General features: G+C 45.2%; 2 protein-coding genes across 6 annotated transcripts in view; one reads left to right on the top strand and one right to left on the bottom strand.

The window, feature by feature from the left end:
• Nucleotides 1-26,893, bottom strand: part of KDELR1 (KDEL endoplasmic reticulum protein retention receptor 1) — a 133,228-nt gene that overhangs the window by 39,465 nt on the left and 66,870 nt on the right. The window lies entirely within an intron of this gene.
• Nucleotides 1-26,893, top strand: part of GRIN2D (glutamate ionotropic receptor NMDA type subunit 2D) — a 60,343-nt gene that overhangs the window by 20,232 nt on the left and 13,218 nt on the right. For all 5 annotated transcript variants that reach the window (XM_033171253.1, XM_033171252.1, XM_033171250.1 and 2 more), the window contains 9 exons: nt 7,778-8,199; nt 8,807-9,399; nt 11,098-11,212; nt 12,623-12,819; nt 13,256-13,409; nt 13,859-14,012; nt 14,983-15,108; nt 15,267-15,496; nt 22,939-23,099. In XM_033171253.1, coding sequence (XP_033027144.1) covers nt 7,801-8,199; nt 8,807-9,399; nt 11,098-11,212; nt 12,623-12,819; nt 13,256-13,409; nt 13,859-14,012; nt 14,983-15,108; nt 15,267-15,496; nt 22,939-23,099 — 2,129 coding nt within the window. In that variant the 5' untranslated portion in view covers nt 7,778-7,800. The remainder of the gene's footprint in view (nt 1-7,777; nt 8,200-8,806; nt 9,400-11,097; nt 11,213-12,622; nt 12,820-13,255; nt 13,410-13,858; nt 14,013-14,982; nt 15,109-15,266; nt 15,497-22,938; nt 23,100-26,893) is intronic.

The raw sequence follows: 26,893 nt of genomic DNA, 5'->3' as shown, positions 1-26,893 counted from the left end.
TGATGGAGATGGGTGGGGGCACACTTGCAGAATTTGCATTGCTGCAATGGAGGGGGCATGTGTGTGTGTGTGTGTGTGTGTGAGAGAGAGAGAGAGAGAGAGAGAGAGAGAGAGAGAGAGAGAGAGAACCAATTTATCTATATAGACATCTGCAGTATGTGGGGCTCTGTGTATGATTGCATCTACATACAGAGTGTGCTTCTCTCTAGCTTCCTCCCCAGTCACCAGTCATGGGCATTTGGCACCTGCCGTCCAGGCTCTATATCCTGGTACTTCCTGCCTTGGCACCAATTGGTTCCCCTGCTGGTATCACAGCTTCTCAGGTAGATCAGAGCCCAGAAGAGATGGGGATGACAAGCAAGCTCTGTGCCAGGGATTTGTGTAATGTTCCCTTCTCAGCAAACACCTGGTAGGAATTATCCCTACATTTCTGCCCAGTTCAGCAGCTGCTTTATGCCCCCCTTCAGTCAGCTTGCCCTAGGGAGCCAATTGATGATCACCATGCTATTGCCAGGATTACAAACAGGGCTATGGGAGGAGCATGTTGGGATGGAGATCTGTGCACTGGTAGCAAGGAAGTCAGACCTCTAAACTGACCTCAAGCAGGTTACCTGTACAGGTCAACCTCCACCAGCAGGCTGGTGACAAGCCACAGTTGGAAATCCCATCTCTATTGGGTTTAGGGCATTCAGGCATGTTCAGAGTCTGACTTCCAGGTCCTATCTAAATCCAGGAATGCAGTCCATATGAAAAAGAAGCATGAGGTGGTGAACAACAATGAGGCATGAATGGGTGTGTAGACCTTGAGACCCAACCACTGGTGCCAAGAAATGCCTCCTCAGAACCAGAAAGGAGAGTAATTTGGAATCAGGATCCCAGATAGATGAAGCAGAGAACCACATGGTGTGTTCCATTCAGGATCAGTCTATTATCTGTGCTTTGGAGAAGATTAGTGCCCTGATCAGGGAAAATATGGGATGCTCAGTCCTTGTGATACAGGAAGTAAGAGGAACCCTGCTGAATCAGTGCAATGGCCCATCTAAGTCCAGCATTCTGTTTCCCCTAAAGGCCAAGCAGATGTCTATGAGAAGCCCACAAGCAGGACGTAAGACCAATAGCATACCTGCTGCTGTTCCCTAGTGACTAATAATCAGAGGCCTACTGCCTCCAATTCTGGAAGCAACATATAGTCATCATGACCAGTAGCCATTGATAGAGGCTTTGCATTTCAAAGGGGCAATGACCAGGTTTGGGGAGTGGGTGCCTATTCAGCTCAATGAGGAGTGTGAGGAGGGACTTTGATGGTTTGCCTAGTGGTGCTTGGGATACCCAGGTCAGAGGATGCTTCTGGGCATGAAGGCCAATTTAGGAGGATAAGTCATAGCAACAGCCTGTAAGGACCAACTGACTATACACTCCAGGGTGGTTGGTGGTGGTGGGAGCCTTGAGCCAATGTGACACACGTTAACATAAACCAACAGTGGGCACTCTGGAATGCATGCGAGATCCAGACTGGAACTGGCAACCACGAAAGCAGGCATGGGCAGACAGGGGACAAGGTGGGGAAAGTGGCATTAAGGTGGCTGGAGAGGTCCAGGCAGTGGTGTAGTGAAACAGGAGTGGGAGGAAAACAGAGCCTTTTTTCAAAGCAGGAGCAATAACATCATCTGCCAGACTCCACACACACACACCCTTCCAAGAGCAGGAGGAATAACATCATCTGCCAGGGTAACTGACAACTTCCTTGATCTGCCAAGTGAATGAAGCAATAACAAGGCTTTCAGCTTTTACTATTGCTTGTGAAAGATTAGTCAGGAAGGAATCAGGACAGCAGGTAGCATGGAAAGTGTGAGGTCATATGGTATAGATTTTTGAGGTATAGATTATGGCAACTCCCCATGGGGCTATTGTATCAATAAGGGGAAGGAGGGCTAGTGGAATCTGATATTGGCTTTATATTCACTGAGTGGGAAGAGCTCACATGAGTTTTGGGAGCCATTCCTGGTGCTTCTCCAAACTGCACAGCCAAAAGTCTACAGCCACTGAGGCCAGCAGTTGAAAGGTGGTTCACCTGCAGAACACCAGGCCTTCCTATTATCCTTTGGGTCACAGTGACGAGATAAGTCTGCCAGAGGGAATTCTGGTCTGAGATTAAATGGTAATTTACTTTGCATTTCCTGCTTCAGGTTTGTATTCCCTTATTATAGACTTGGGGAAATCAACCATACCAAGGGCTGGCCTTACCACAAAGCAGCAAGAAGCAGTTGCTTTGGAGCACAAATGGCAGGAGAGGCAGCATTCTAGTACAAATCTCTGTGCAAGAAAATACTGACAGATTCAGCACTCTAGGCTTGGACACCAAAGCAGATTGAGATCCGTTTTCAGATAAGCTTGGACAAAACCTCCCTGGTTAACCTTCTGAATTCGAAATGCCTGGATTTGGCAAGAGTCTGATGCAATTTTGCCCATTTTACTGCAGGGAAATATCTGTTGGCGCTGCTGTCCTCAGTGGGGCTTTAGCCTGTTGGTTTTTCTCCCTACTGTGACCAGCGAATTTGCCAGGTGGAAATAGACCAGGAGCCAGAAACTTGTTCAACACTGCGGACTGCATCAAAATAATATCATGAGCCAGAGGGCCATATCTAATTTGCATATTAGAGCGGCACATAATTAACATACTTGGCATAGGATTTTCCTAAATGTGGCAGGTGGTGGCCATATTATTATAAACTATAATCCCCATAGCACTTAGTATGTGTGAAGGGTTTTGCAGTTATCTGTCCATCTCTTTGATCCTCACTGCAACTTGGTGAGGTGTCCCATTGGCATCCTTGTCGCAGTCTGCTTTGGGAAACAAGGTAACTTTTGAAAGTGAGCAGAGGATCTGGCTGCCACTTTTCAATGTAATGATTTCCAGAAGGATATCTGTGTTGGTCTGTCGCAGCAAAAAACAACTAGGGTTTTATGGCACCTTAAAAGACCAAAAGATTTATTACAGCATAAGCTTTCATGGACTAGAGTCCACCTTTTAATGTGGACATTATGGACAATCTTCTTGACCATTCAACTCTTCAAGAAAGAGCAAAACGTACAGCCTCCAGGGACTTAACTACAATTGTATCTGGTCATGTTGTTCCAATTGTTTCAGTACAAGAGTTAGAGAACAGGTCTTTATTGCCTCTTATTATCCTATGCAGCAGGTTTGGGTATAACAAGCAAAACGCCACTGTGCACTGCATTGCTTCTAAACAAATCACCCTTATTATTTTCCCCTCCCTTTTGTTTGTTTAGAAAGCATACTTGCTGTTGCTCTTTCTTGCCTCCAGTAGTTTTTGCTCTAGCCAAAGTACCATATTTTACCTTCACATCCATCTATAAGAGTTTTTCTGTGGTTTTTGTTAGAGAGCTTCTAAACTGTGAAGAATCTGTACATTTTTTTCAGGGAAGAAAGAGAGACAGGTTCCTCTCCCTGACCTTGAAGGCTCCACTTCCTCATCCCAAGTACTTGACTCATAATTAAAGTAATGTAAAGAATCGCCAAACAGAAAAAAGTGTGTACCTCATTCTAGCTGGAATATGACGCAACCATTTTATTTTAAACACTTGCGCTTCATTTCACACATGCTGGAATACACATTTTTCCCTATGCGGGTTTTATCTTCATTTGGGGGGGGGGGTGTTGTAACTTATGAAGGGTCTCTTGAGGTTGCCAAGCGTGCTAATGATTTACTTCAGAGGATTGTTTTGAGACAAAACATGCTAAAGATTTAAAGCAAGTTAAAACATGCTGTTTAAATGATAATATATATGAAAAGAAACTTGAGCCAGTCCTGGGGCAGGGGGAGAGATTCTAATTCAATAGACTCCTCTTAGGTGAGCTACATTAGTTGGTAAGATGGGAGGGATGCCGTCACCTTGCCCAGAGTAAAAGATGAACAGAATAAGCAGCAGCTTAAAGGTTTCTGACATCTCAAAACGAGCATTCTGAGAGAGCTTTGATGTTGAAAGACCAAATAAAGTGGTCTAATGAGCGGTGTAAGCCCTAATTAAAATTAGCATAGGCAAAATAAGACTCTTTCTTTGTAATGTCTTGTCCTATGATAAGGGTTTGTATGGAGTGGTTAATTGTTTAATTAGTTTTTTTTAAGATGGTTCTCTGAGGGTGGAACTATATGTTAGAAGGCTTGCTTTGTAACCATACAGCATCTAGCACAGCACATTACAATTGCTACAACAGGTAGAAAGATCATTGTGGTCCACCAAGACTCTCAACAATTTTCAAGTGGTCCATGGGGGGAAATATTTGAGAGCCACTGCTCTAAGCTAACTTGCTACCCCCCAGTGCAGTGGAAGATGCTGCCCTGCCACCTATGTTGAAGTCAAGATACAACTGCCAGTCCACTTAGATTTTATCTGCAGAAGGGGCCACCATCTTATCCCTTGCCTCAGGCAGCAAAATGTCTTGGGTGGCCCTGATGTGGGAATAGAGCATCAGAGGGGGAGGAGGGGGATGTTGAACCTGGCCTGCATCCACCATTCTTCCCATCAAGTGCACCCCTGGCTATTTTTACACTAGTTTATCCTAGCTGGGTTCTGGGCCTGAAAGTAAGAGCAGCTGGGAGGGTTGGGGGGTGCATCTGTAGGCATGAGACGTTTAAGAGCCCCCACTCCTTGTGATTGTTTAATGCTGATGGCCCCCCCCCCGGCCCTCCACATTCCTATTGCTTTGGCAAATGTGTGCTTGGAAACATACATATGCTAAGGTGACATGTAACAATCCAAAGTCCCAGGACGTGTGTCCAGTGTGCAAGGGATTTCACTGCTCACTTTAGAGGCATAGTGGGAGACTAGGTAGTGGAAGATTTTATTTTGGTTGCTGACAGTATATATCTTTTTCTGCTTCCCTTCCCTTCTCCCTCCCACCTCCACCTCAATTCCTTTGGGGCATCAAGAATTGTCCACCCGTCCATAAGGAATGTTTGAATGAGGAAGACCCCACTAGAATTTATCACTGAGGACCCGCTCGATAGTTTTTGCATCATACTTATGGTCAAAAAGCCAAGCTATATAAGCAGCAGAACTGTATATGGCAGCTTTTGCTGGACTGTGCCACTTCAGCCTGCAAGGGGAACTGCATATTTGAATACTCACTGTCCCTCCTCGGAAATATTATTCCCTCTCCCCCTGGAACATAAATAATAAACATGTTGGGAAACAATAGGCTAGGGCCCTTCTCCTTGACATGCTCATTTTTTTTATATATGCCAACAGATTATTATGGATGGGAGCATTCAAAATGAAATCACACCCTTCAATGGGAAGGATTCCACTTCAGCAAGAAGTGAACCATATTATTCTCCTGGCCACACAGTTCATCATTATCACAACACATGCTTTTTATGCAGCCTTTGGGTCCGGGTCACACCCACAATACTACCATAAAAAAGACAAACCAAGAGTCTAATTAAAGAGCCACACAGGAATTCATCTCCCCTCCAGCTGATTGACAAGTGCTCTGAGGAGGCTCTGCCTGCAGCCAGCAACTTGGTTTGATTCCTTGAGTAATTTGGAGCTCTCTTATTGCATGCCGTGATTGTGATTTTGTTTATTTTTATTTTTTGTAGTGTGTGTGTGGGGGGGGGGGGACCTAGTGTATAGATTTGTATAGCCACCAACCAATAAGCAGAGCTGTATTGCCAATGCTGGTGGGATTTGGAGTGGGATTTGGCTGCTCATGCCTGACAGACAAATAAAAATGGAGTGAAATGAAATGGAAATAGTGCCAGTCACAGGCAAAGAAGGACAGGACCACACACATGTGTTGGAATAATCTCCTGAAGGTACAGTGGCAGAATGAGGGTAACACACCCACCGTACATGAACCTGTTGCCTTGTGTGATGCTACTGGAACCAATGACAGGTAGGGAGTCAGGCTCACCCTGATAAATAATTTGGGAATCTGCCCTAGAACTGGCCAGGATATAAATAATAATAATCTGAGTGGGTTTTTATCAACATGTAGAAGGACTGTCTACATATTATTGGGCAAACCCGATGTATCCAAAAAGGAAAGTGTGTGTGTGTGTGTGTGTGTGTGTGTGTGAGAGAGAGAGAGAGAGAGAGAGAGAGAGAGAGAGAGAGAGAGAACTGGAATTATAGCAAGTGGAGAAAAATAAATGCATTGAGGATGCTGGGTGAGGTGAAACCAACACATTAAGTCCACTGTATCTGCGACTGGTTTCATTTAGTGCCCACCTCTGCACTTCACTCACTCGTCTATTCTGAATAATAATTGGCCCATGGAGGATAAATGGAGGGAAGGATGAGCTCCTGACATCTGGCTCAGCATAGTGACATCTGGCCAAACCAACAGCTGAAATCCTGGTGTTCTAGTGGCTGGTGTTTGGGGAACTTGACACTTTTTTCCTGCATAAAATGGACCTTCCCGTTCCTCTACATTTTCAATTTAAAGCTTGCTGCTGGGAAGAGTCATTTCTTTTGCCAAATCATACAGCATTCTCCCTGGGTCAAACATCTCCCCTGCTTATGTGGAATGAAGAGGGCGGAGAGCATTGGCTGATTAATGGTTGAAAAGATTAAAGACATTGGGTTTCTGAGATAATGTGTATCCTATGAATCTCTGTCCAAATGCTTGAATGACAAAGATGTGTGACTTTGTCAAGTCGTTCCTATTTTCCTTGACCCTCACCAGAGCCTCAACTCTTCCTCTTCAAGACCCCAGTATCTTTCTTCCAGGGGTTAAAATGTTGCCCTCCAATGGCCTGTGGGACCCTGCTAACTCACAGCATTGCCAAAACTCAGTAAATGTAATAATGGAAGGAAAGGGTGTTGCTGATATGTTTATGTTGCCACAGGGAATGTATCTGGAATGGGCAGGTGTTGAATACGCTGGAGAAAAGTGAGATATGGAGATACGCTGGAGAAAGGCAGGAATGTGTAAAAGATGGTCTGTTATTCAAAGCCCTTGTTTAGGTTGTGAGGCCATTAACAGCAACCAAGGATGATGTAGGTGGTGCTTATGGGAGTTGCCGTGGAAGAGGTAACCTCCTGCTTAGGATTGTGACTTTTTCTCCTGCTTTCCCATTCAGAGGCTTCAAGGGGTTTCATACTGCGGGGATGTCTTTAAGCTAACCTGTAACTTTCTTGATCAACTTCACACAGCTAATGAAAGAAGCATGTATTGCTCCACATACTATGATAATTTTAAGGCATACCTGTGCAAAGATGTTGTTCTGCCCTCTCCTCCAAAGCTCAACTCCAATGACCTGCAGCTCAGGCAGAGCTCTGGCTGCCAAAACCTAAACCATTGGCATCCAAAAAGCAGCAGATGGGCCTTCCCACTGGTTGACAGGAGCTCTGTCGAAGCAGTGCAGTACAGAGGGTTAGCAACTAGCAACCCAGACACCATATGCAGCCCCCTGAGGTGAGCCATTTGCTCACCTATAGTTGCTCCACAAGCTCTGATCTTGAGGGGGTGTGAATGTGGGAAATGTGCAGGCAAGAGAGAGAATGGTTTCTTTCTACAAATCCAATGGCTTCTCACTTCCTCCTAACCCTGAGCTAATTCATGTAGCAAGGTTCATGGGGTGGCAGGAAGAAGCAGTGTGAGTGTATTTGTGCACAGGTGAGCATGTTTACACACAGGTGAGCAACAGCTTAGTCTGTTTTCAGGCCAAAGTGGCTCATCACCTGATTCCCCTTTTAAGCCTCCCTTTCTCTTTGCCTGTTCTTTCCTTCCTCTCCCAACCACTTCCAGGGGGAACGTAGAGGCCCTGCGAGATGAGCCTGCCCCCGGGCACCCCCGCTGCTAGGATGCTCTTTGTTATGGCTCTGGCCTGTGCCAGCCCTTTCTTGGACCTGCGGCGGCGGACCATCAACATCCCCATCATTTTCAGTGGCTCCACCTATACGCAAGAGAGTGCCCGGTTCTCGCCTGAGGACTTCCGCAACTTCTCAATGGAGGTCAACCCCATCCCTGTGGTTCTGAATGACACCAACCCACGCAGCCTCATTGTGCGGCTCTGTGACGTTCTCTCCTCCCTGCACATCCACGGTGTGGTTTTTGAGGATGATACACGTACAGAGGCTGTGGCCCAGATCCTGGACTTCATCTCAGCACAGACCTCTGTTCCCATCATTGGCATCAACGGAGGATCAGCCATTGTTCTTACACCCAAGGTAAAGTGATTTATTCTGTCTATGTTCACTCTAATATCCTGTGTTTATCTCTGCCCAGATTAAGTATAACTATTTTAAATTCTGCACTTCATAAAATTATACAACCTGAATCTATTACAGTACAGACATTTACTCACATGCTAATCTGCTTAATTTGCATACAGATAGTGCAGAACTTGCCTTTATCTTAGTGCAGAATTTTGGATACTTTGGTCAAGATGTGTTTTTTTTATTAAGTGCAAGGCAGGCACTTAATTGAGGGGCTTTGGTGGAGGGACACTGGGAGGGCTGAAGATTACAATAGATATGTCACACAACCTCATACTATGACCCCCTTTTCAAGGTTAGATGGGCATCAGCATTTCAGAGAGGAGGACAATTTCAGCATAATGATTTTCTGCATGCAAGCACTTTTGGAATTATTTGTATGGTGTACAGAGGTGGAAAATGTTTTGCTGGAACTAAAAGCCAACCTTTATTCCCCAACTAAAACTATTCTGAAAGCTCTCCCATGATAGGAGAGAGGTAGAAATCAGAGAGTAGACCTATAATGGGATGGCAAATAGGTAGCACTTATCACCCTTGTGTTTTTTGCTCCTAAATCCAGGAGAAAGGATCAACCTTTCTACAATTAGGTTCCTCGACCAAACAGCAATTGCAAGTGATGTTTGAGGTTCTGGAACAGTACGACTGGACGGCATTTGCTGTCATCACGACACTGTTTCCCGGCTATGAAGACTTTGTAGATTACATTGAGGTCCTGACTGACAGCAGTTTCATTGGTTGGGAGCGCCGCAGCACTGTGACCCTTAATCTCACTGATGACCCAGATGGGGCCCGCCTCAAACGCCAGCTCCGGGAAATAAATGCCCGCATCTGCCTTCTCTACTGCTCCCGTGAAGAAGCAGAAAGCATCTTCCGTGCAGCCCGTGAAGTGAAGCTCACAGGCCCCGGCTATATCTGGTTCATGGCAGGTGCCAACTTTGGTAGAACTGAGTACATGCCGGAGGAACTACCCGAGGGTCTCTTCATGGTGCTTTCAGCAGGATGGAAAGATGATCTCTACCACAGGGTTCAAAATGGTGTAGCCATCATTGCCAAGGGGGCAGAGGCCCTATTGCAAGTCTACGGCTCAGTTCCAAAATTCAACAATGATTGCCGGGCACCCAATCTCACCCAGATCAACGAGAACCTGCATCGGTCAGCAGGGAAAGAGGCTGGGGGGGATTTTGCCTGGAAGGGGGGGTGGAATCAAGAGCAAAAGAAAGTGCTGTTGTCCACAAGGGATGTATAGCAGATCTGACTTATCCCCATACCCTCTTCCCCTCCCATTCCTTTCTTCATTTGCATATCTGTTCCTCAAAGCACCTTCCTACATTAATAACTTGTTCCTCTTCACATCCATTTCAGCCATTTTGACTTTCTCCTTGCTTCCTTATCTCCATTTCTCATGAGTGCTTATGCGCCACTGGGTGCAGGAGTGGAATGTCAGGCTGAGCATGAGGAGGAGAGGGAACAGGGGGGTAACATGGCAGGGGGCTGAGAGCGGGGCGGGGGACGACAAAGGCAGGAGGAGGCAGGTACTTCTCCCAGGATATGGCTGCTCCAGATGAGGAAGCTGGACTCCTACGTCCCTTCCTGGGGAAAGGAGCACAACGATTGAATCTGGGAAGAGTGTTAGCCAACCCACTAGTGGTAGAGAAACCTAAGTCAGGTGGGGAGGGCATGGCCTGATCACTGAGGACCCAGCAGCACTGCTGTCACTGGGAAAAGGGAAATCCTCCCCTATGCAGTGAGCATCTGCACACCCAACAGTTCTGCAAGGACACCTCTTCCTTACTCTCAAGTAAGAGCTTCTGTCTTCATCTGAGCAGGAGCCAGGGATTCATGAATCCCTATATATCCACTCACCCTATGCACCAACATCCAACTAATGCTGGATTTACACAAAAGCTATATAACTATTTCATTACATTTATATACCACTTTTATATTCCAAAGATTGGCCCAAGGTCACCAGTGAACTTCATGGCTAAGTGAGGATTTGAACCTTCGTCTCCCGGGTCATAGTCCAGCATTCTAACTATTACACCGCACTGGTTAATCTACAGTTAAGATCCAGTTTAGGGCCTCACATTATGAGGGTCTCCAAATACAACCCCCCAATTTCAATTACTCTGCCTTTAAACACCCCCATAAATGTTTTATATTTTATGTCCCATGCACAACACACACAACACATGTTGTTTGGCTCTTCCATTTAGTAAGGGCTAAACAGTGTGTGTGTAACCACTCTTGCTAAGTCAGAAATCAGAAGGTGTTTTCATTTAAATAAATTCCATATGCAAATAGGCTTACTGCAAGATAGATGATTAGTTGTCAGTTGTAACCTTGCCTATGTACTGGTATATATGCAAATATAAAAGTTTATTACTTTTATTTTCATTGGCCTTTCTGTTAGAATAATACACAGTATTATGGGGCCTTTTCAACTTGACATAGCATAGGCTTCCAGCATGTCTTTAATGTGGCGTGCATCCAGCTCTTTCACTAGCTCTGCTTCCCACTAATTGCCCACCATCCCTTCCTCCCTTCCTACCACCTCCCCATATAGCCAGTTACACCCCGCACCTCATCCATATTTACCTACCTTCGCACACCATCCATCCCCACTCAATACCCTGCCTCCCCTTTCAAAATGGGCCCAATTCCGAAAGGGCTTTTCCGTTCTCGATTTTTCAAGTCCTGATCCACAGCTGCATCTGAAATACTAGACCAGTGCCCTGTGGGTCAGGCTTGAGGGGGATGGCAATATTAGGGGGAGTGAAGCTGCGATGGCAGCATATGAAAGTGGGCTTTAGATTGACACTGAAGAGCTTCCATCATGCCTCTTCGCAGGTACTTCATGAATGTTACTTGGGGTGAGAAGGATTTCTCCTTTAATGAGGATGGGTACCTCATCAATCCATCCTTGGCTGTGATCTCCCTCAGCAAAAACCGAACCTGGGAGGTGGTGAGTTTGAGGGAGGTTTGGGGGGAAGGTTGTTGGGTTGGGGGGGAAGGTTGATGAGTCAAGGGGAGGGGGCGAAAAAAAGTTTGGACAGATCATAATCCGGAGTCCATGTGAGTTGGTGGAACTGTGGCAAGGTTGACGTTTGGGGAAGGTGTACTGTTATCATGGGGTAATTATGGGGCAAGTGTGAATTCGGGAGATGGAGTGTGTTTGGAGAACTGTCCAAGGGCTATAAACAGAAAGAGCTGAGATAGTGCTGAGTCCTTAGCCCCTGCTATAAGGCACAGCCGTTCAAATGCTAGCACCCCACAGAAAGCCTCTCACAATCCTGATGGCACCATGAAACAATAAGAGATTGCAAGTCTCCAACAAAAAAGCAGCCAGAGGAGCAAAGTAATATAAATTTCTTTCACAAGCAAATCAAGCCAAACCCTACAGGGAAAGGCAACCAATCTGGCAGGGGTGGTGGATTCATTCCTGAATCTCATTTTGGCAATTGCTAAGCCCTTGGCTGTGAGCAAAGCCCATCCACCGAGTCCTCACACAAGGTATCTATTTGGCTAATTATGTTTAATTAAAAAGTATTTATAAGTTGCATATTTTACACATGTTCTCCCAAAGTAAGAACATCAAAAGAAACGATACAGAAACAATAGCTACGTGGGCACATGATGCTACTAAAGAAAGCTGCTCTGGTTAAGTCATTCAAAGCCTTAGTTGAAGGTAATAGTGAAGAAAAAGGTCTAGAGGGCTTCCTTAAATGCCAGAACAAGGTGTAAGCCATTTCCACAGCTGTGGGCCACTACCAAAAAAGCCCTGTCTTCACTGATTTCCCCAGCCTATTAAAATATGTCCTAGTTTTTAACTAATTTTAACTAGTTTGTTTTCATCACTCTGTATTTTATCACTGGTGTTTTTTAAATGTTGTAAGCCACCTTGTATTCCAACTTGGGAGAAAGGTGGGATATAAATATAAAATAAACAAAATATAGCCAAGATCATCTGAGATACCGGTATGGTATTGGCTACCTAATATCCTGACTCCATGCTGGTCATGGATGTCCTCAGTGGATGTAGGAAGCAGAGGGATAATGTGAATGGAGGATGTGATTTTTAAGACAAGAGTTTGTATTTCTTTCATGTTGTAAGCCACCTTAAGCATGGTTTGAAGTGGCATACAAATTAAATTATGTATGTATGTATGTATGTATGTATGCATGCATGCACAGTATGTCTGATGTGAAGATTCAGAAGTTGGTGCAATCCTGGAGATGTTAGTTGTGGGAGGGGGCTTTCAAAACTGAGTTTCTTGAATATGACATAAATTTGGGACCAACACTGGTGGGCTGGCAAGAGTCTGGAGAAATGTTTGGGGTGTATCTAACCTCTTCTCTATGCCCCGGGAGGCAGGTGGGAAGGTGGGAGCGCAGAATCCTGAGCATGTCACGCTACAGAAAATTCCTGCAACCTGTGGATGACAACAAGCACCTCATGGTGGCAACACTGGAGGAAAGGCCCTTCGTTATTGTCGACAACATTGATCCAGCCACAAAGACCTGCATTCGTGATTCAGTTCCCTGTCGCCACCCACTCAACCATACCAACAGGTATTTCTGAGACACTGGCCAAGTTTACCACAGTTGAGTTCAGTGTTATCAATTTTACATTTAGATCTTTCTCTTCCTCAGGAAAGTTCAGAGTGGCTTGTGTAGGCCTTCCAGTGGACACCCATCCAAGTACCAATCAATCCCATGCTTGCTTATTTATTACTTAACCCATTAATATTGCCCCATTCCTCCAAGGATCTCAAAGTGGCACACATAATTTCCTCCTTTCTTTCTTTCATAGCTTTGCTGTGAGGGTAGGTTAGTGAACGGTCTAAAATCAGCAAGTGAGTTTCATGGCTGACAGGGGATCTGAACCTGGGCCACCGCAAACCTAGTCCACTATAAACACCACACCATGCTGGCTCTGTGTTTAGCTTCCACAATGCTGCTAAATCACTTGCTGAGTTCCTTTCCCCCCTCCCTGTGCTGTTCACAGCCAACAAATGGTAAAGAGCTGCTGCAAAGGATTTTGCATCGACATCCTGAAGCGTCTGGCTAAAACTCTGGGTTTCACCTACGATCTCTATCTTGTCACCAATGGCAAGCATGGCAAGATAGTCAACGGCATGTGGAACGGCATGATTGGAGAGGTAACTCCACCCCTTCCCCAAGGAACTGGGTGGTCTGGGCTCACGCAGAACTTCTTAGGGCTCTCTGCATTCTGTTCCTCTTAAAAGAACTCAGGAATTCTGGTTTCCCACCCACACATGTGTGACTCTCAACTCCACTTGAGAGGACCCACAAGTCCTGCTGCAGGCTGTTTGGATTTTATCCTTGAAGTAAAGGAATATTGAATAGTGCACTGACATAAATAGTAGGGTTAATCTGCTTCAAAGGTTATGGGAGGGTTGCCCTAGGCATTATGGCTCTGCCCGTTCCTGGATCTGATAGGCAAACAGAATCTTACATCCTGTCTCCAGGGCTCAGGGTGGGTTACACTGTTTACTCAGAAACGCTAGACCCTCCCCTTCCTTTCCAGAAAACCCAGGATTGCTGGCTATTTGTACTTTATCCATCTCTCTCTGTGTGTGTCTCTCAGGTGTATTACAAGCGAGCTGACATGGCGATTGGATCCCTGACCATCAATGCGGAGAGAGCTGAAGTCATAGATTTTTCTGTGCCCTTTGTCGAGACAGGAATCAGTGTGATGGTGTCTCGTAGCAATGGAACTGTTTCACCTTCTGCCTTCCTAGGTGAATGCCCAGCCCTGGGATGGGTCAAAGTAAAAAGCAGGAGGGAGCGTTGCCATGAGATGTGGAAGGAGTCTTCCAGGTAGTCTGGTTTCAAAGTAGGGTTCATTATAGTAGAGGTCAGAAGTCCTAATTTTCCACCATCCTGTCATCTATTGGATCTAATGTAGTTGTGCACCCAATCTTGGCGAAACAGCCCCACTAAGAACCTGCTTTATTGCTGAGGTAGAGTTTTGAATTTTTTATTGTCTCTTTTATTTTAGCATTTTAACCCACCATGTATATTGGAAAGGTGCGGTATAGATAAAATAGAAAAATGTTTAAAACAATTGTTTAAATGGACATACAAAATAATGGCCTTGGGCTGAAGGAAAATGGCCTGAGAAAAGCCAAAAGCAGAGAGAGAGAGAAAAGAAAAGATGCCCATTTGTTGGTATCAAGTGGGCAGCTGCCAATATTTATCCATGGGAGTTACATAACTGCAGTTAACACAGTACTTAGGATCACAATGGAAGTACCAGCAGACAGGTTTTTCCAAATCCTGGGAAAAGACAATTTCACCCAAATAGACCCACATTAACAAATATGCAGTTTTCAAGGAAGACATTTTGATCTTTCAGATGAAAATAATAGTTTTTTTTTGCCATGGAGGGACTTGTGTAGCACCCTCCCAAAGCCACTATTCCCTCAAGGATGGTGATAATGGTGATAATCCATTTTTTCTGCTATGGGGTTCATCTGCACTATACTCTTAAATCAATTCTGACAAATTATCTTGGAGTCTTCACACGACCACAACTCCTTGGGAAAAGCCAATTTAAAGAGGCGGCCTTAAATTATACCATTTAAGAAGTGTTACTCATGATTTAGGGTGCCTCTTTTATGCCAAAGGTTCAGAACTCCTGCTTTCACCCACTAGAGCCTAGCTGTCTTGGGCATGCCACCACTGTGGTCCGTGTTTCTTTTCCTGCAGAGCCCTACAGCCCTGCTGTCTGGGTGATGATGTTTGTCATGTGCCTGACTGTCGTTGCGGTGACCGTCTTCATCTTTGAATATTTCAGCCCAGTAGGCTATAATCGCAGCCTCAGCGCCAGTAAACGTGAGTGCACCAAGGATAAGGGAGGGGCATGTGTCTGAAACTGGGGTACCTATAGAGATAAGGAAGGGCGGCAAGCATGTGCAGCCTTTTTGTGTTCCAGCCTCTACGGCAAAGTTCAAACTCTGATTCATATTCCCCCATCCCATCCTGCCTGGTAGGCACTGGAGGCTCCAAGTTCACCATTGGGAAATCCATCTGGCTGCTCTGGGCTTTGGTGTTCAACAACTCTGTGCCTGTGGAGAACCCCAGGGGCACCACCAGCAAGATCATGGTGCTGATCTGGGCCTTCTTTGCCGTCATCTTCCTTGCCAGCTACACCGCCAATCTGGCCGCCTTTATGATACAGGAGGAATATGTAGACACGGTGTCTGGGCTCAGCGACCAGAAGGTGAGAAGAAGGGAGGGCTCCCAGAGGGAGGGAAACAGAGGCATGATACCAAATTTGTGGAATTCTCTCCCCAGGGAGGCTCGCCTGGAACCTTCATTACGTATCTTTAGGTGCCAGGCGAAAACGTTTCTTTATAACCAGGCCTTGGGCTGATTAAACATTCTATAGCCTTTTAAATGTTGGGGGAGCGTTATTGGTTGGTCTGTTTTTGTTTTATTATGTACAGTGGTACCTCGGGTTAAGTACGCTTCAGGTTAGGTATGCTTCAGGTTAAGAACTCCGCTTAGGAACAGAAATTGTGCTCTGGCGGTGCATTGGCAGCAGGAGGTCCCATTAGCTAAAGTGGTGCTTCAGGTTAAGTACACTTCAGGTTAAGAATGGACCTCCGGAACGAATTAAGTACTTAACCCAAGGTATCACTGTATTTTGTGTTCTCATTTTGTATTTTTATGTTGTGAAGTGCCCTGTGATCTTTGGATGAAGGGTGGTATACAATTTTAATTAACTCCCTCCCTCCCATCATATCTATCCCTACCAGACAAAAATCCCCATTCATTCCTTTGCTACAGCTCTCATTTTATTTCCCCTTTCATTTTCTTTTCCACCACCAAAAACAACATGCCAGGCATGATGTTTTCCTTTTCACCAGATTAAACATATCCCCATTTCCACTAATATAAAAAATAAGTGACCATCACTGCTTCCCCAGTGTTTAACAAATGATGAAAGAGAAGCAAGGAAAACCATAATATGTGTGTATAATCATGGCCACATGTTAAACCAAAACCAAACAACTCTAAAATCAAAAAGATGTGTACCATTGTTACACTTTAACACAAAAGAGTAACGTTGAGGCTCTATTATTCGCTGTACACATTTCCATCAAATCACTTTTAGAAGCCATGGTCCTACAGTGTCTGCTTGCAGTGCCTTAGATCTCAGCTGTCTTGACTTCACTTGCATAGTCTTGCAAGGGCATTCTTCTTTGATTGAGCAGCTCAGGTTTTGCAATGTTTATTTTAAATCGCTTGGGGAGGAGCTACCTGGCTGTGACCACTGCAAACTCAGCAACTGGAAAGTTTTGCCTTTGGCGCCAATAGTGCTGTTGGGGAAATGTCAGTGAAGGTGAAACTGCCCAGAACAAAGGCAAAGCCAGAAGATCAGACAGACAGGCAGTCAGGCAACTGCACATCTTTGTCTCCCACTCCAAAGTACCAGACCTGCCACTGAAAAGCCTCTGAATCCTAGGGAGCTCTTAGTAAGGATCTGACTGAGACCCACATACCAAGTCTGTGCATTCGTATTACAGTTCACATTATCTAGCATGAGCTCTCTGCCACTAATCTATAGCTCTTCCTCTGGAAAAAGTGCTAGCAGAGCTTGTAGATTACCCACCTGCAGAGCAGAAGAGCTATTCACGTTCATGCACTCATGGCACACTTATCATTTTTAGAAACTAACAGTGGCACTGAGAACAGATTCTAGGTCTTACCTTCAGCCCTAATTGCTGTTTAATTTTAAAATGTTACACTTGCTTGTGCTGATAGGCTTCTGGTGGGCAATGCTTACTTTCAGAAAAGCCACACATACCCACAATCGGGCCAGATCCATCACACTCCCCTTAAGACGACCAACAGGAAATATGTGGTTGTGCCTGCGCATGCATGCATGTGGTCAAGATTAAAGGGTGGCTGACCTAAGCGGTGGAACTCATACCCTTGGTAGCTCCACACAGCCCTCCACTGGGATATTTTGCTGGTGCCCAGCATGCATGGTGTGTATTTATAAACCAGGACGTGGCTGATTATCCCCTGGCAATTAGCCCCTGACGAACAACCACAGCTGTGGGGAAGGAGGGGGCCACACAAACCGGACCAGCTGTGGCAAGGCAGCCTCACTCCAATTGAATCCCTTTCGTTAAGAACTAACGAGCTGGGATGTAATTAATGGGCGTAATTAACGTCCAACATGAAACACAATCGCAGATAAATATTAAACAGCTCAGATTAACCAACTTGCATTGAGTAGGGAGCAGTTTGAGGGAGAAGGCAAAGGAAGAAAATCCAGGCAGAGAAAAAGAATAAGTGTTTCTACAGTGGAATCATAGTAACATCTATTCAGAAGTCCCACTGAATTCAATTGGACCTCACACCCAGGTAGGGATGGGTGAGAAATTTGATTCAATTCACCTTTAAAGATGAACTTACTGAATTCACATTTTCTGAAACAGTATGTGAGCTGAAACACAGCTGTCCTTCGGACTTACCTACATTTTGCATTGCAGTTCTCCAGTTAGGTAATGTGTACAAACATGTATATACTATGGTAACATTTGCATATAAATGCATATATTAATGAACATAACATACAAAAATGCATCATAGTAGGGGAAACTGTTTTCCAAAATGTGTATATTTGGCAAAACTGCATATAAAAATGTGTATCGAAGGAGAAATCCACACAAAAATGGTGACAGATTTTCACTAGGTCTTTTTTAAAAAAAACAACAACCAGCTGATGTAAGCCTAACATAAGATTGGAAAAGTGAGAAAATAAGAGAAACCAAAACTGATATATTTGCCACCCATCCCTAGTTTCAGGTTATATAGCAATGCAGCCTTAGTCTTATGAAATTCAAGAGAGGGAGCCATGTTATCAAGTTGCAGCAAACACAACCAAAAGCCTTGTGGCACCTTAAAAACTAACAGATTAATTGCGGCATCAACTTCTCTGGACAAAAACCCACTTAACACGGTGACCCCCTCTGGACTTTGCCATTAAAGAAGGCAAAAAAGTGGAAAGCCTCATTCTGTGCATCTGACAAAGCAGGCTTGAGTCTATGAAAGCTCCCTGTACAATAAATGAGCATGTCTTCAAAATGCTACAAGACACTCTTTTTATTTCTAGCTTTAGAAACGTTTCCCCCTCCCCTCTCCGTCCTGATGGGTTTCCCAGTATTCTCTTCTACCTCTATTTGCCTCTTTTCCATTAATTCTTTCCCCCACTGCTTTGTCATACACATTCCTCTGTCAAATTCCAGATAATCTCTACCAATCTCCCATCTTCTTTTCTCACTTTCCCCAGACACTTTTGTCTGCCTAATGGCTTCTAAGCTTTAGACACCTAGAAGCCTCTTTCTATTATCCCCATTTGCAGAAAACCATTGCTCCCCCTCTCTTCCTCCCCGCACCCATTGCTGGCACTCTGTATTTTGTCCCCAACCTGGGATGCATTTGATTTTTGCTGTTTCTTTGCTTCCCATTTCCATTTCGAAAGGCCCAGTTGCCCCAGGAATATCAAAGAGGGACTGAATTTGCTCGGAGAGCTCTTGTGTGAAGCCAATTTTGTGGTGCTCAAAACAGACCAAAGATGTTTTTCTCCATCTACAGCCTTCTTGAAGCAGACTCTTGTAATAGAACAAGCAGGCTGCCTCTGTCCTTCATACTTCTAAATGTGTCCCCGTCTATTTCAGTATCGCTGATCTCTCGGTGCACCTCTCTGTCAACAATCCTGTCTGCCAACTGCTGAATCCATCTATACCCAGAATTACCTGTTCATTGCGTCTTCTATTTATGAGTCCATTCCTGGCCTCTTTCCACCCCTCCCTGCTTGCCCCTTTCCATTTTCCCCATCTGACTCCATTCTGACCTTGGTTGCGGTAGTGGCACAAGCATATCTTCTCTATGGGCCACAATGTAATATCAGAAGAGCTACACCATTCCCTTTCTTCCATCAAATCCCATGCACTTCTGAGCCCCCCCCCCCCTAAAAAATACCAGGAATTTTACTTGGTATAGGGCGGGGGTCAGCAACCTGCGGCTCCGGAGCCGCATGCGGCTCTCTGACAAGTCTCCCGCGGCTCCAGCATGCCCCCTTTCAATGCCCTTTCAATAATAATTAAATGGTTATCGGCAAAAAAGGGCCAAAAAAACCATGAATAATCGGCATCAACGTTGAACAGCTGGGCGGTCTTTCTCAGCCCTCTCGGGGTTCCCGAGGAAAGACCCAAGATTGATGTCCACCTTGACCACTCCCAGAGAGAGGAAGCAACTTCTTCACACCAATAAGCATGTGGGGAGGGCTGAGCTTTTACCACCTCGGCGTGCCGATTGGCAGGACAGATTGCCCGCCTTGGCACATAGGCTCGGAGCCGGGGCCTTACCGCCGAGGTAGCCACTGAGGATGAAGGCGGGAGGCGGGCACGGGAGAGTGACGCTTCGTCCGGCCAATGAGCCGCCGGGATGCCTGTTCCTGTTTGAGGGGAACGTGCCAATGAGGGTGGCGTTAGGGCGGGGAGAAGAAGGAGCTGGGCTTTGCGAGTTATCGAGAGAGAGAGAGAGAGAGAGAGAAAAGAGTCGGGATAATAAAGGCGGCGGGAGGTGGCGGCGGCGATTGGAGCGGCCCCTGTTCTGAGCGGCCCCTGTCGGGCGGAATCCTTTTCAAAGCGGCCGCGCGGAGGGCGGAGCAGGCGGGCCAGGCGTCGCCGTGACGGGAGGGTGGTGATGGTCGCCGACAGGATGAAGTAGAGCTGCTTTGGGGCGGCGGCGGCGAAAACGTCCGGGCTGCTTCTGAAACCTCCGCCAACCGATGCTTCGCCAGCGCTCGCTGCGGGCGGTGTACATGCTCAACGACGGCCCCAAGGGCGGCTCGGGGGCCCGGAGCCCCGAGGCCGGCGCGCTGCAGTGCCTGGCGCGATCCCCCCCCCAAAACCTGTTTTTTGCTTTTTGGCTTTTTGCCTTGCTCTCCCACCCCCCCTCTTTTTCTTCCTCCCCTCCTTTTTTAATCCAAGGGGAGAAATCCCATTTTTAAAACAAACGAAAAACAAACAAACACCCCCCACAGCTGCTGCAGCCACTCTATTTGAATTTTTATTATTACCCTTTTCTTCCTCTATCCCCCCTTTTTCTTTTCTCTTCCCCTTTTGTTTTTGTTTTCAAAAAAAGGAAAAAGAAGAAAAAGATTTTCCCCCTTTATTTTTATTTTTTAAACTACTACATATTTTTAATAGATATCCTCCCCACCCCACCCCACCCCCAATTTATATTTTCCACCCCACTTTTCCATTCCCACCCCCCCTTTTTCTTTCTTTATTAGTTCGCTTGCCAACCTATCTTAGAGGGGGAAGCCCTGTCTCCCCCCCACCACACACACCCCAAACAACTTTGAGCTGAACCCCCAAAAACGGGGGTAGATCACTGCTGAAAGTAGATCACAGTTTCTTGGGAATTGGCCACCCCTGGTATAAGACATGTAACTAGAATAAAAATTTTAAAAAACCAAGCAAATAATTGTAATAACTACTGTAATAAAGCACTGCTATAATTATATATAATTTCCCTAAAATTTTGGTTTCATTCGCCTTTCCGTGCTGAAATGTCACAACCTGAACGACCATGGCTTGCCCCCCCCCCCAGTTTTGATCCTGGGTACGCCCCTGAGTCAATGCAAAAAAGTAATAACTTATTCTTGTTGTTTTTACTAATTATACTTTGCATTGGCTCCTATACGTTATTTATTATTATTGCATTAAGGTAAGAAACAATATATGCAGCGTTATATTTGTTTTAAATGTCGCAATGGTTTTGCGGCTCCCAGTTGTTTTTTTCCCCTTTGGAAACGGGTCCAAGTGGCTCTTTGTGTCTTAAAGGTTGCAGACCCCTGGTATAGGGAGTGAGTTTTAGAGGCTATGTTTAATCTGCTGCTCAACTCATGCAGAGTACTGCATATCCACTGCAGCTGCCCCCACCCTTGGCATTTCTCCCCTTACCATAACAGGCAAACAGGAAGCAATGTGATTGTTGCTAAAATGCTGTTTGTGAGAGCATTTTAAAATGGAAAACATAGGGTGGTCCATGCTTTTACTGATCATGAAGAAAGGCTCTCTGCAGCTTGACAACAAACAAACAAACAAACAAACAAGCACATTAGTTGAAGAGGATGTGTGCAAGCATAGGAAATGTGCAAAGATGGGTCAAAAAAGGACAAAAAACAAAATCAACACTGCCTGGGTACTGGTACAAACACACCCTCAAGGTGTTTCATCTTGCATGGCCTTCGAGTTCCACATCCCACTGTTCCTTTCTCACTCTGCTTCTGCCTTGCTCTATATCTTATTTCCCAAACTGCCTGTCTCACCCTCCTTTCCTTAGATAAATCTCTAAAAAGTTCATTTTCTTTTCCTTGGCTTGGGAACTGGTCTCTTGGCTGGATTCTAGGGGACAAACTCAATAATCATACATGATGTTTCTTGCTCATATCTATTTAGTCTTCTCGTCCATCTCCAAATACTACTGCCTGTCTGCTTTCCTATCGTGTCACGGAACTGTTTGATAAGAAGGAGGCTACAAGGCCCTTAGTCTAACCCCTGCCACCAGCTGGGACAGACCACCCACCCACCTGCATCTTCCAGTAACAGTGTCCATCTGACATGACAGGGGTGGAATTCCCTTTAAACTCTAAACATCATGAACGATTACACCCTGTGGAGTTGAAACTGACGCCCAAAGTCATTATTAAATGAAAAGCAGGTTCAGGAGAGGAGAAAATAAGAGTGGCAGAAGGATGGACAGGAGGAAAAGGTGTACATAATCCCCTCTCTGTCTGCCATTTTTCTGCTTCGAGTCACACACAAAAACACAAATTTTTCATCTGCGGGAATCCAAAAGCATGTTGGAAACACAGAATCATAGAGCTGGATTTTTGTTATGTAGTCCAAGCCCCTGTTGATACGACGTTTCCTCTAGCAGCTTCTAAATCCCCCTCTCCCAAGCTGCTCTTCCTAAAAAGAATGTATGACATGAAGGTCAACCCTGAGCATGAGCAAAACGTGCTCACTCAGGTTGTGGCAGTTCCTGATGCCCAGAGAAAAATTTAGAACTTCCAGATATCAACCCTTCCTGACTGTCCGCTTCCCCTTTCCAGCCTGTTTTTCTAACCTACCTCACAAGGTTATTGTGAGGCTAAAATGGGGAAGCAGAAACCATGTGCCTCACCCTTAGCTCCAAAGAGGATGGGGATAAAAATGGAAGCTCATAAATAAATCTGTTGGCTCATTTATTCATCCTCAAATAAACATGGTATTTACCTACCATTTACCTACCTACCTACCTATCACTATATGCATCTCTCAATTTCTTCTCCATACCACTTTGCGTGTCTGTCTCATCCATCACACACAACAGGGTGCTTCTCCATATCCAGAAATCATAATGCTTGGGAAGGTGAACTTTGCTCTAATTGATGCCAGCCAAATTTCCATTTTATTTCTCAGCCAACTGAGCACAACAATACACTACTCCAAAAGCAGCACCAGCAAATTTAAGAATCTCCCTCCTCCCGTCCTTGCTCAGTTTTCACATTTGGGAGGAGAGCAGGGAAGGGGCCGGGGCAAGATCCGCAGAAGCACTCTTCACACTCCAATTTCCCTTTACCTCCCTCTACAGTTCCAGAAACCACAGCATCACTACCCACCTTTGAGATTTGGCACTGTTCCCAACGGGAGCACCGAGAAAAACATTCGGAACAACTATGGGGAGATGCACGAATATATGGGGAAGTACAACCAGCGCAGCGTGGAGGATGCACTCCAGAACCTGCAGACAGGGTAGGTGGAGGGAAATGATGCGGGTGGAAGAAGCAGTGGTGGCAGCAGGAAGGACAACTCCAAGATCCTTAGTTCTTAGCATATATTTTCACCCTAAGCCTTTCTGTTCCCTGGGGCACATGGCCTGAGGCAGGCCCCTACAGTGGGGCCACATGCGCCCTATGGTTCTCTCCACATAATCCATTTTTTACACAACTGATGTGCAAATGCTTCTCATTTATGTCGCACACGCTCCTCGTCATTCCATGAGGCCACACTCCTGTTGTAGAGAAGCCACCATTTGCTCGCACTTGGGGTAAAATATTCAGTGAAGTAAATGCAGTTTTCCCCCTCTGCAACATCCTCTCCCTCCAGCGGTAGTACATTAATTGCTGTGGCAATTGATATGTGGAATGTGACTGCGTGAGTGACATAGGCTGCTGCTGGATGTTGCTTGTGACATGGCCAGCTTTAATGCCCATGCTGTTTTGTGATCCTTTAACAAGTTTATAATTATAATTAGTCAATTTTCATTAGGCTGTCATCTGATTAAAGAAATCTTAGTCAATTTAATAATAATATGAGTTTGGGTCAATTAATCAGTGAATTAATTAAATCTGCAGAAATGTGCATATGAGCAAAAATTACTCTCTTTTTAAAGCATACTTTGTTTTTAGATGATGCACTGCAGACATTAGAAGAGGCATCCCCACTTCTCTCTCAAGGCCTGTGCAAAATGTTAATTGCATTAATATATTTTTTTTAAGAAACTGTTGCCTTGCTCACTGGGGACTCCTTTTTAGTTGAATGAATCTAACCAATTAATTAAGGCTGCAAGCCTATGCCCACTTACCTGGAAGTAAGCTTTGCATAAAATCAGATTATAGAAACTGCAGTCCTAAAAAAACCCAAAAAACACACCTTTAAAGGCTGTGCACTCCTTCTGTGTATAACTCTGGTGAGCAAGTGCTTGTCTAGCCTTGGTAGCTGCACACACCAGCAAGAGTGCCTCCCCACTGTTCCCCACAACAACACTTCTGTGAACTTCTATGAACTCCTGCTGGCTCATTTCATAAATAAACCAAATAAGACAAGTCCACAGTGAGGCATTCAAGTGCAGGATTGAGCTGCGCCATCATGCTGTTAACTAGACTTCCATGTGGGGTTTTTGTATGTGGATTTTGGATTTGTGAGCATTTGTGACTTAAACGTTAATTTTTTGCTGCTGTAGGAGTGCACTGTAGCTCTGCCTGTTTGAGCGCCCTTTCGGGGTGGTTCCCACTGCTGTTGGAACTGCTGCCAATCCTACTAACAATTTTTTAAAAGCCAACTGGCAAGGTTATGGGCGCGTGATTCACCATTTAAACACCCACATACTCTGCTAATTAACCCAGATTAACAACCACCCCCCAATTCTACAGTCACAATCATTTATATATGGGTTAGAATCTCTACTCTGTACATATATGCATTTAAGACAGGCACCTCCAACTTTGGGCCACCAAAAGTTATGTGACTTCAAGTTCCCTTCACTCCTGACCATTTGTCAAGCTGGCTGCAGGTGTTTGGGTTGTACTGTAGTGATGGGCTGGATGAGGGCTAATAAACTGAGTCTGAGTCCTGGCAAGATTGAGGTTTGTAGGCTTGGGAAGTCAGTAAGTTGCAAGGCCTGGATGGGGCTGCTCTCTCCTTGAAGGAGCAGGTGCAAAGTCTGAGGATGTTCCCAGATCTAACTCTGTCACTGGAGGTGTCCTCAGTGACTAGGAAAGCTTGGCTGGGAAGACAGCTACAGTTGTTCCTGGATCAGGATAGCAGTTATCCATGCATTGCTAGCCTCACAGTTTGATCACTGCAATGCACTGTTTGTAGAACTACCTTGGCAGTTGATTTGGAGGCTGCGGCTAATGCAGAATGCAGGGGCCAGCTTGCAAACTCCCACCAGCAGATAGCAACTTGATTTCTGGATTTGCACTGGCAAATCCTTCCCTGCATGTTTGCCTGCATTGACGTGGTGACCTGTGGGTGTGGGTTTCTGATGTGGAGGTCTGTTCCTCGGGAGGTACAGGCTTGGAGAGTACAGACTCCTGAACTCCTGCCCTGGGTTCCAGAACACCTGATTTGCTGGGCTCGGGCTGTGACTCAGGCTTGGGTAGGACACCAGGGCCTGTGATCTTCCTTGGAGCTGCTGGACTGATAGTGGCCTGCCTTGTCTAAATTGGAGCTGCTCTGGCCAGGAGTTCTGGCACTGGGCCATTTCAACGGTGCTGAAGATTCTAAAAGGATGACTTTGCCACTATTGCAGAATTCAACTATTTGGTTCTTGCTGCTTTCCCCTATGCTGTCCCTGTCTGGTGCTTTGTGTGTTTTACTGCTTGTTAAGTTCTTCCTTCTCTTTTTAATCAGTGTCCTCCATCTACTCTTCAGGGTTTGTTTGTTTGAAGTTCAGAGTTTTTTGTTTGTTTTTTAAATACCAACATGTACATTCATGTCCACCCAAACTTTGCTAGTATGTGTGAATGATTGCATGGGGATGAGCACAAGGGGACAGGACGGAGACACCTAATAACCTGATCCTATGCGAAGTTATAGTTATGGGCCCTGTGTAGTGTCAGTCTGTTTTTAGGACTGTGAAACAGAGGGCATTAGAAAGCAAAAGACTGAGAAGAAAGCTTGGGACCAAGATATCTAGATGGAAGTGGCTGAAGAGGTGAGCCTGTCTATAATAAAAAATAAATAAAGGGGGGAGGAAGCGAAGATAAAGATAGTGTGGGACAGTGGCTGACGTGCAGATCTAACAGTAAAGGGCACCTTTTCCTTATGGGCCTATTAAAAGTATCTCCTATGCTATATAACTATGGCTGAAAACTTACAGTTTTAATGGGAAGATTAATCAGGCTCATAATAAAATCCCTGCACCCCAGTTAATTGGTCAGGCTAAGCATACGGAAAGGCTCAGTCATGTTTAAAGGCACGCTGCCGGGCAGTCATCTAGTTTCTAGCTCCTACCTGTGACATATTTGATGACAACGAAGAATAAACGTAAAGGTGTTCTATCTTTCTAGTTTATTACCCAAAGGTGGCCACCTTTTGGCTCTCAGGAGTCATATACTTTAATGTAATGCTAAGAACCAGTTTTTATTTAATTGATTTTTATACTGCTCTCCCTCTCACATTCAACTGAAGGCAACAGTGCTCTGTTGAATTAATTCTTAATATATTTTTAAAAGCCTGACGCTTCCACAATATTGATGGGCCTTCAATGTGTTTATTTTCTAATGCCATTTTGACTCTGGTGTGTTACTATAATAGGAAATATTCACATATGGGATAAGAAACAAGGTGTTAAAGTCAGCCTCTCAGTCTAGCAATGAATATTACTATTTTTTTAAAATAGGGACGCAGGTGGCACTGTGGTCTAAACCACTGAGCCTCTTGGCCTTGCCAATCGGAAGGTTGGCGGTTCAAATCTGTGTGATGGGGTGAGCTCCCGTTGCTTTGTCCCAGCTCCTGCCAACCTAGCAGTTCAAAAGCATACCAGTGCAAGTAGATAAATAGGTACTGCTGTAGCAGGAAGGTAAACGACATTTCCATGCGCTCTTGCTCCCATCATGGTGTCCCATTGTGCTAGAAGCAGTTTAGTCATGCTGGGCACATGACCTGGAAAGCTGTCTGTGGACAAACGCCAGCTGCTTCAGTCTGAAAGCGAGATGAACCCCATAGTCACCTTTGACTGGACTTAACCATCCTGAGGTCCTTTACTTTTACCTTTACCTTACTATTTGTTTGTTAAATGGTAAGCTGTCTCACACTTAAAG

Source organism: Lacerta agilis, chromosome 14 (genome assembly GCF_009819535.1).
Source record: "Lacerta agilis isolate rLacAgi1 chromosome 14, rLacAgi1.pri, whole genome shotgun sequence".
Lineage (NCBI taxonomy): Eukaryota > Metazoa > Chordata > Lepidosauria > Squamata > Lacertidae > Lacerta > Lacerta agilis.
The sequence above is the reverse complement of the archived record's forward strand: the minus strand, read 5'-3'. Positions and strand labels throughout refer to the sequence as shown.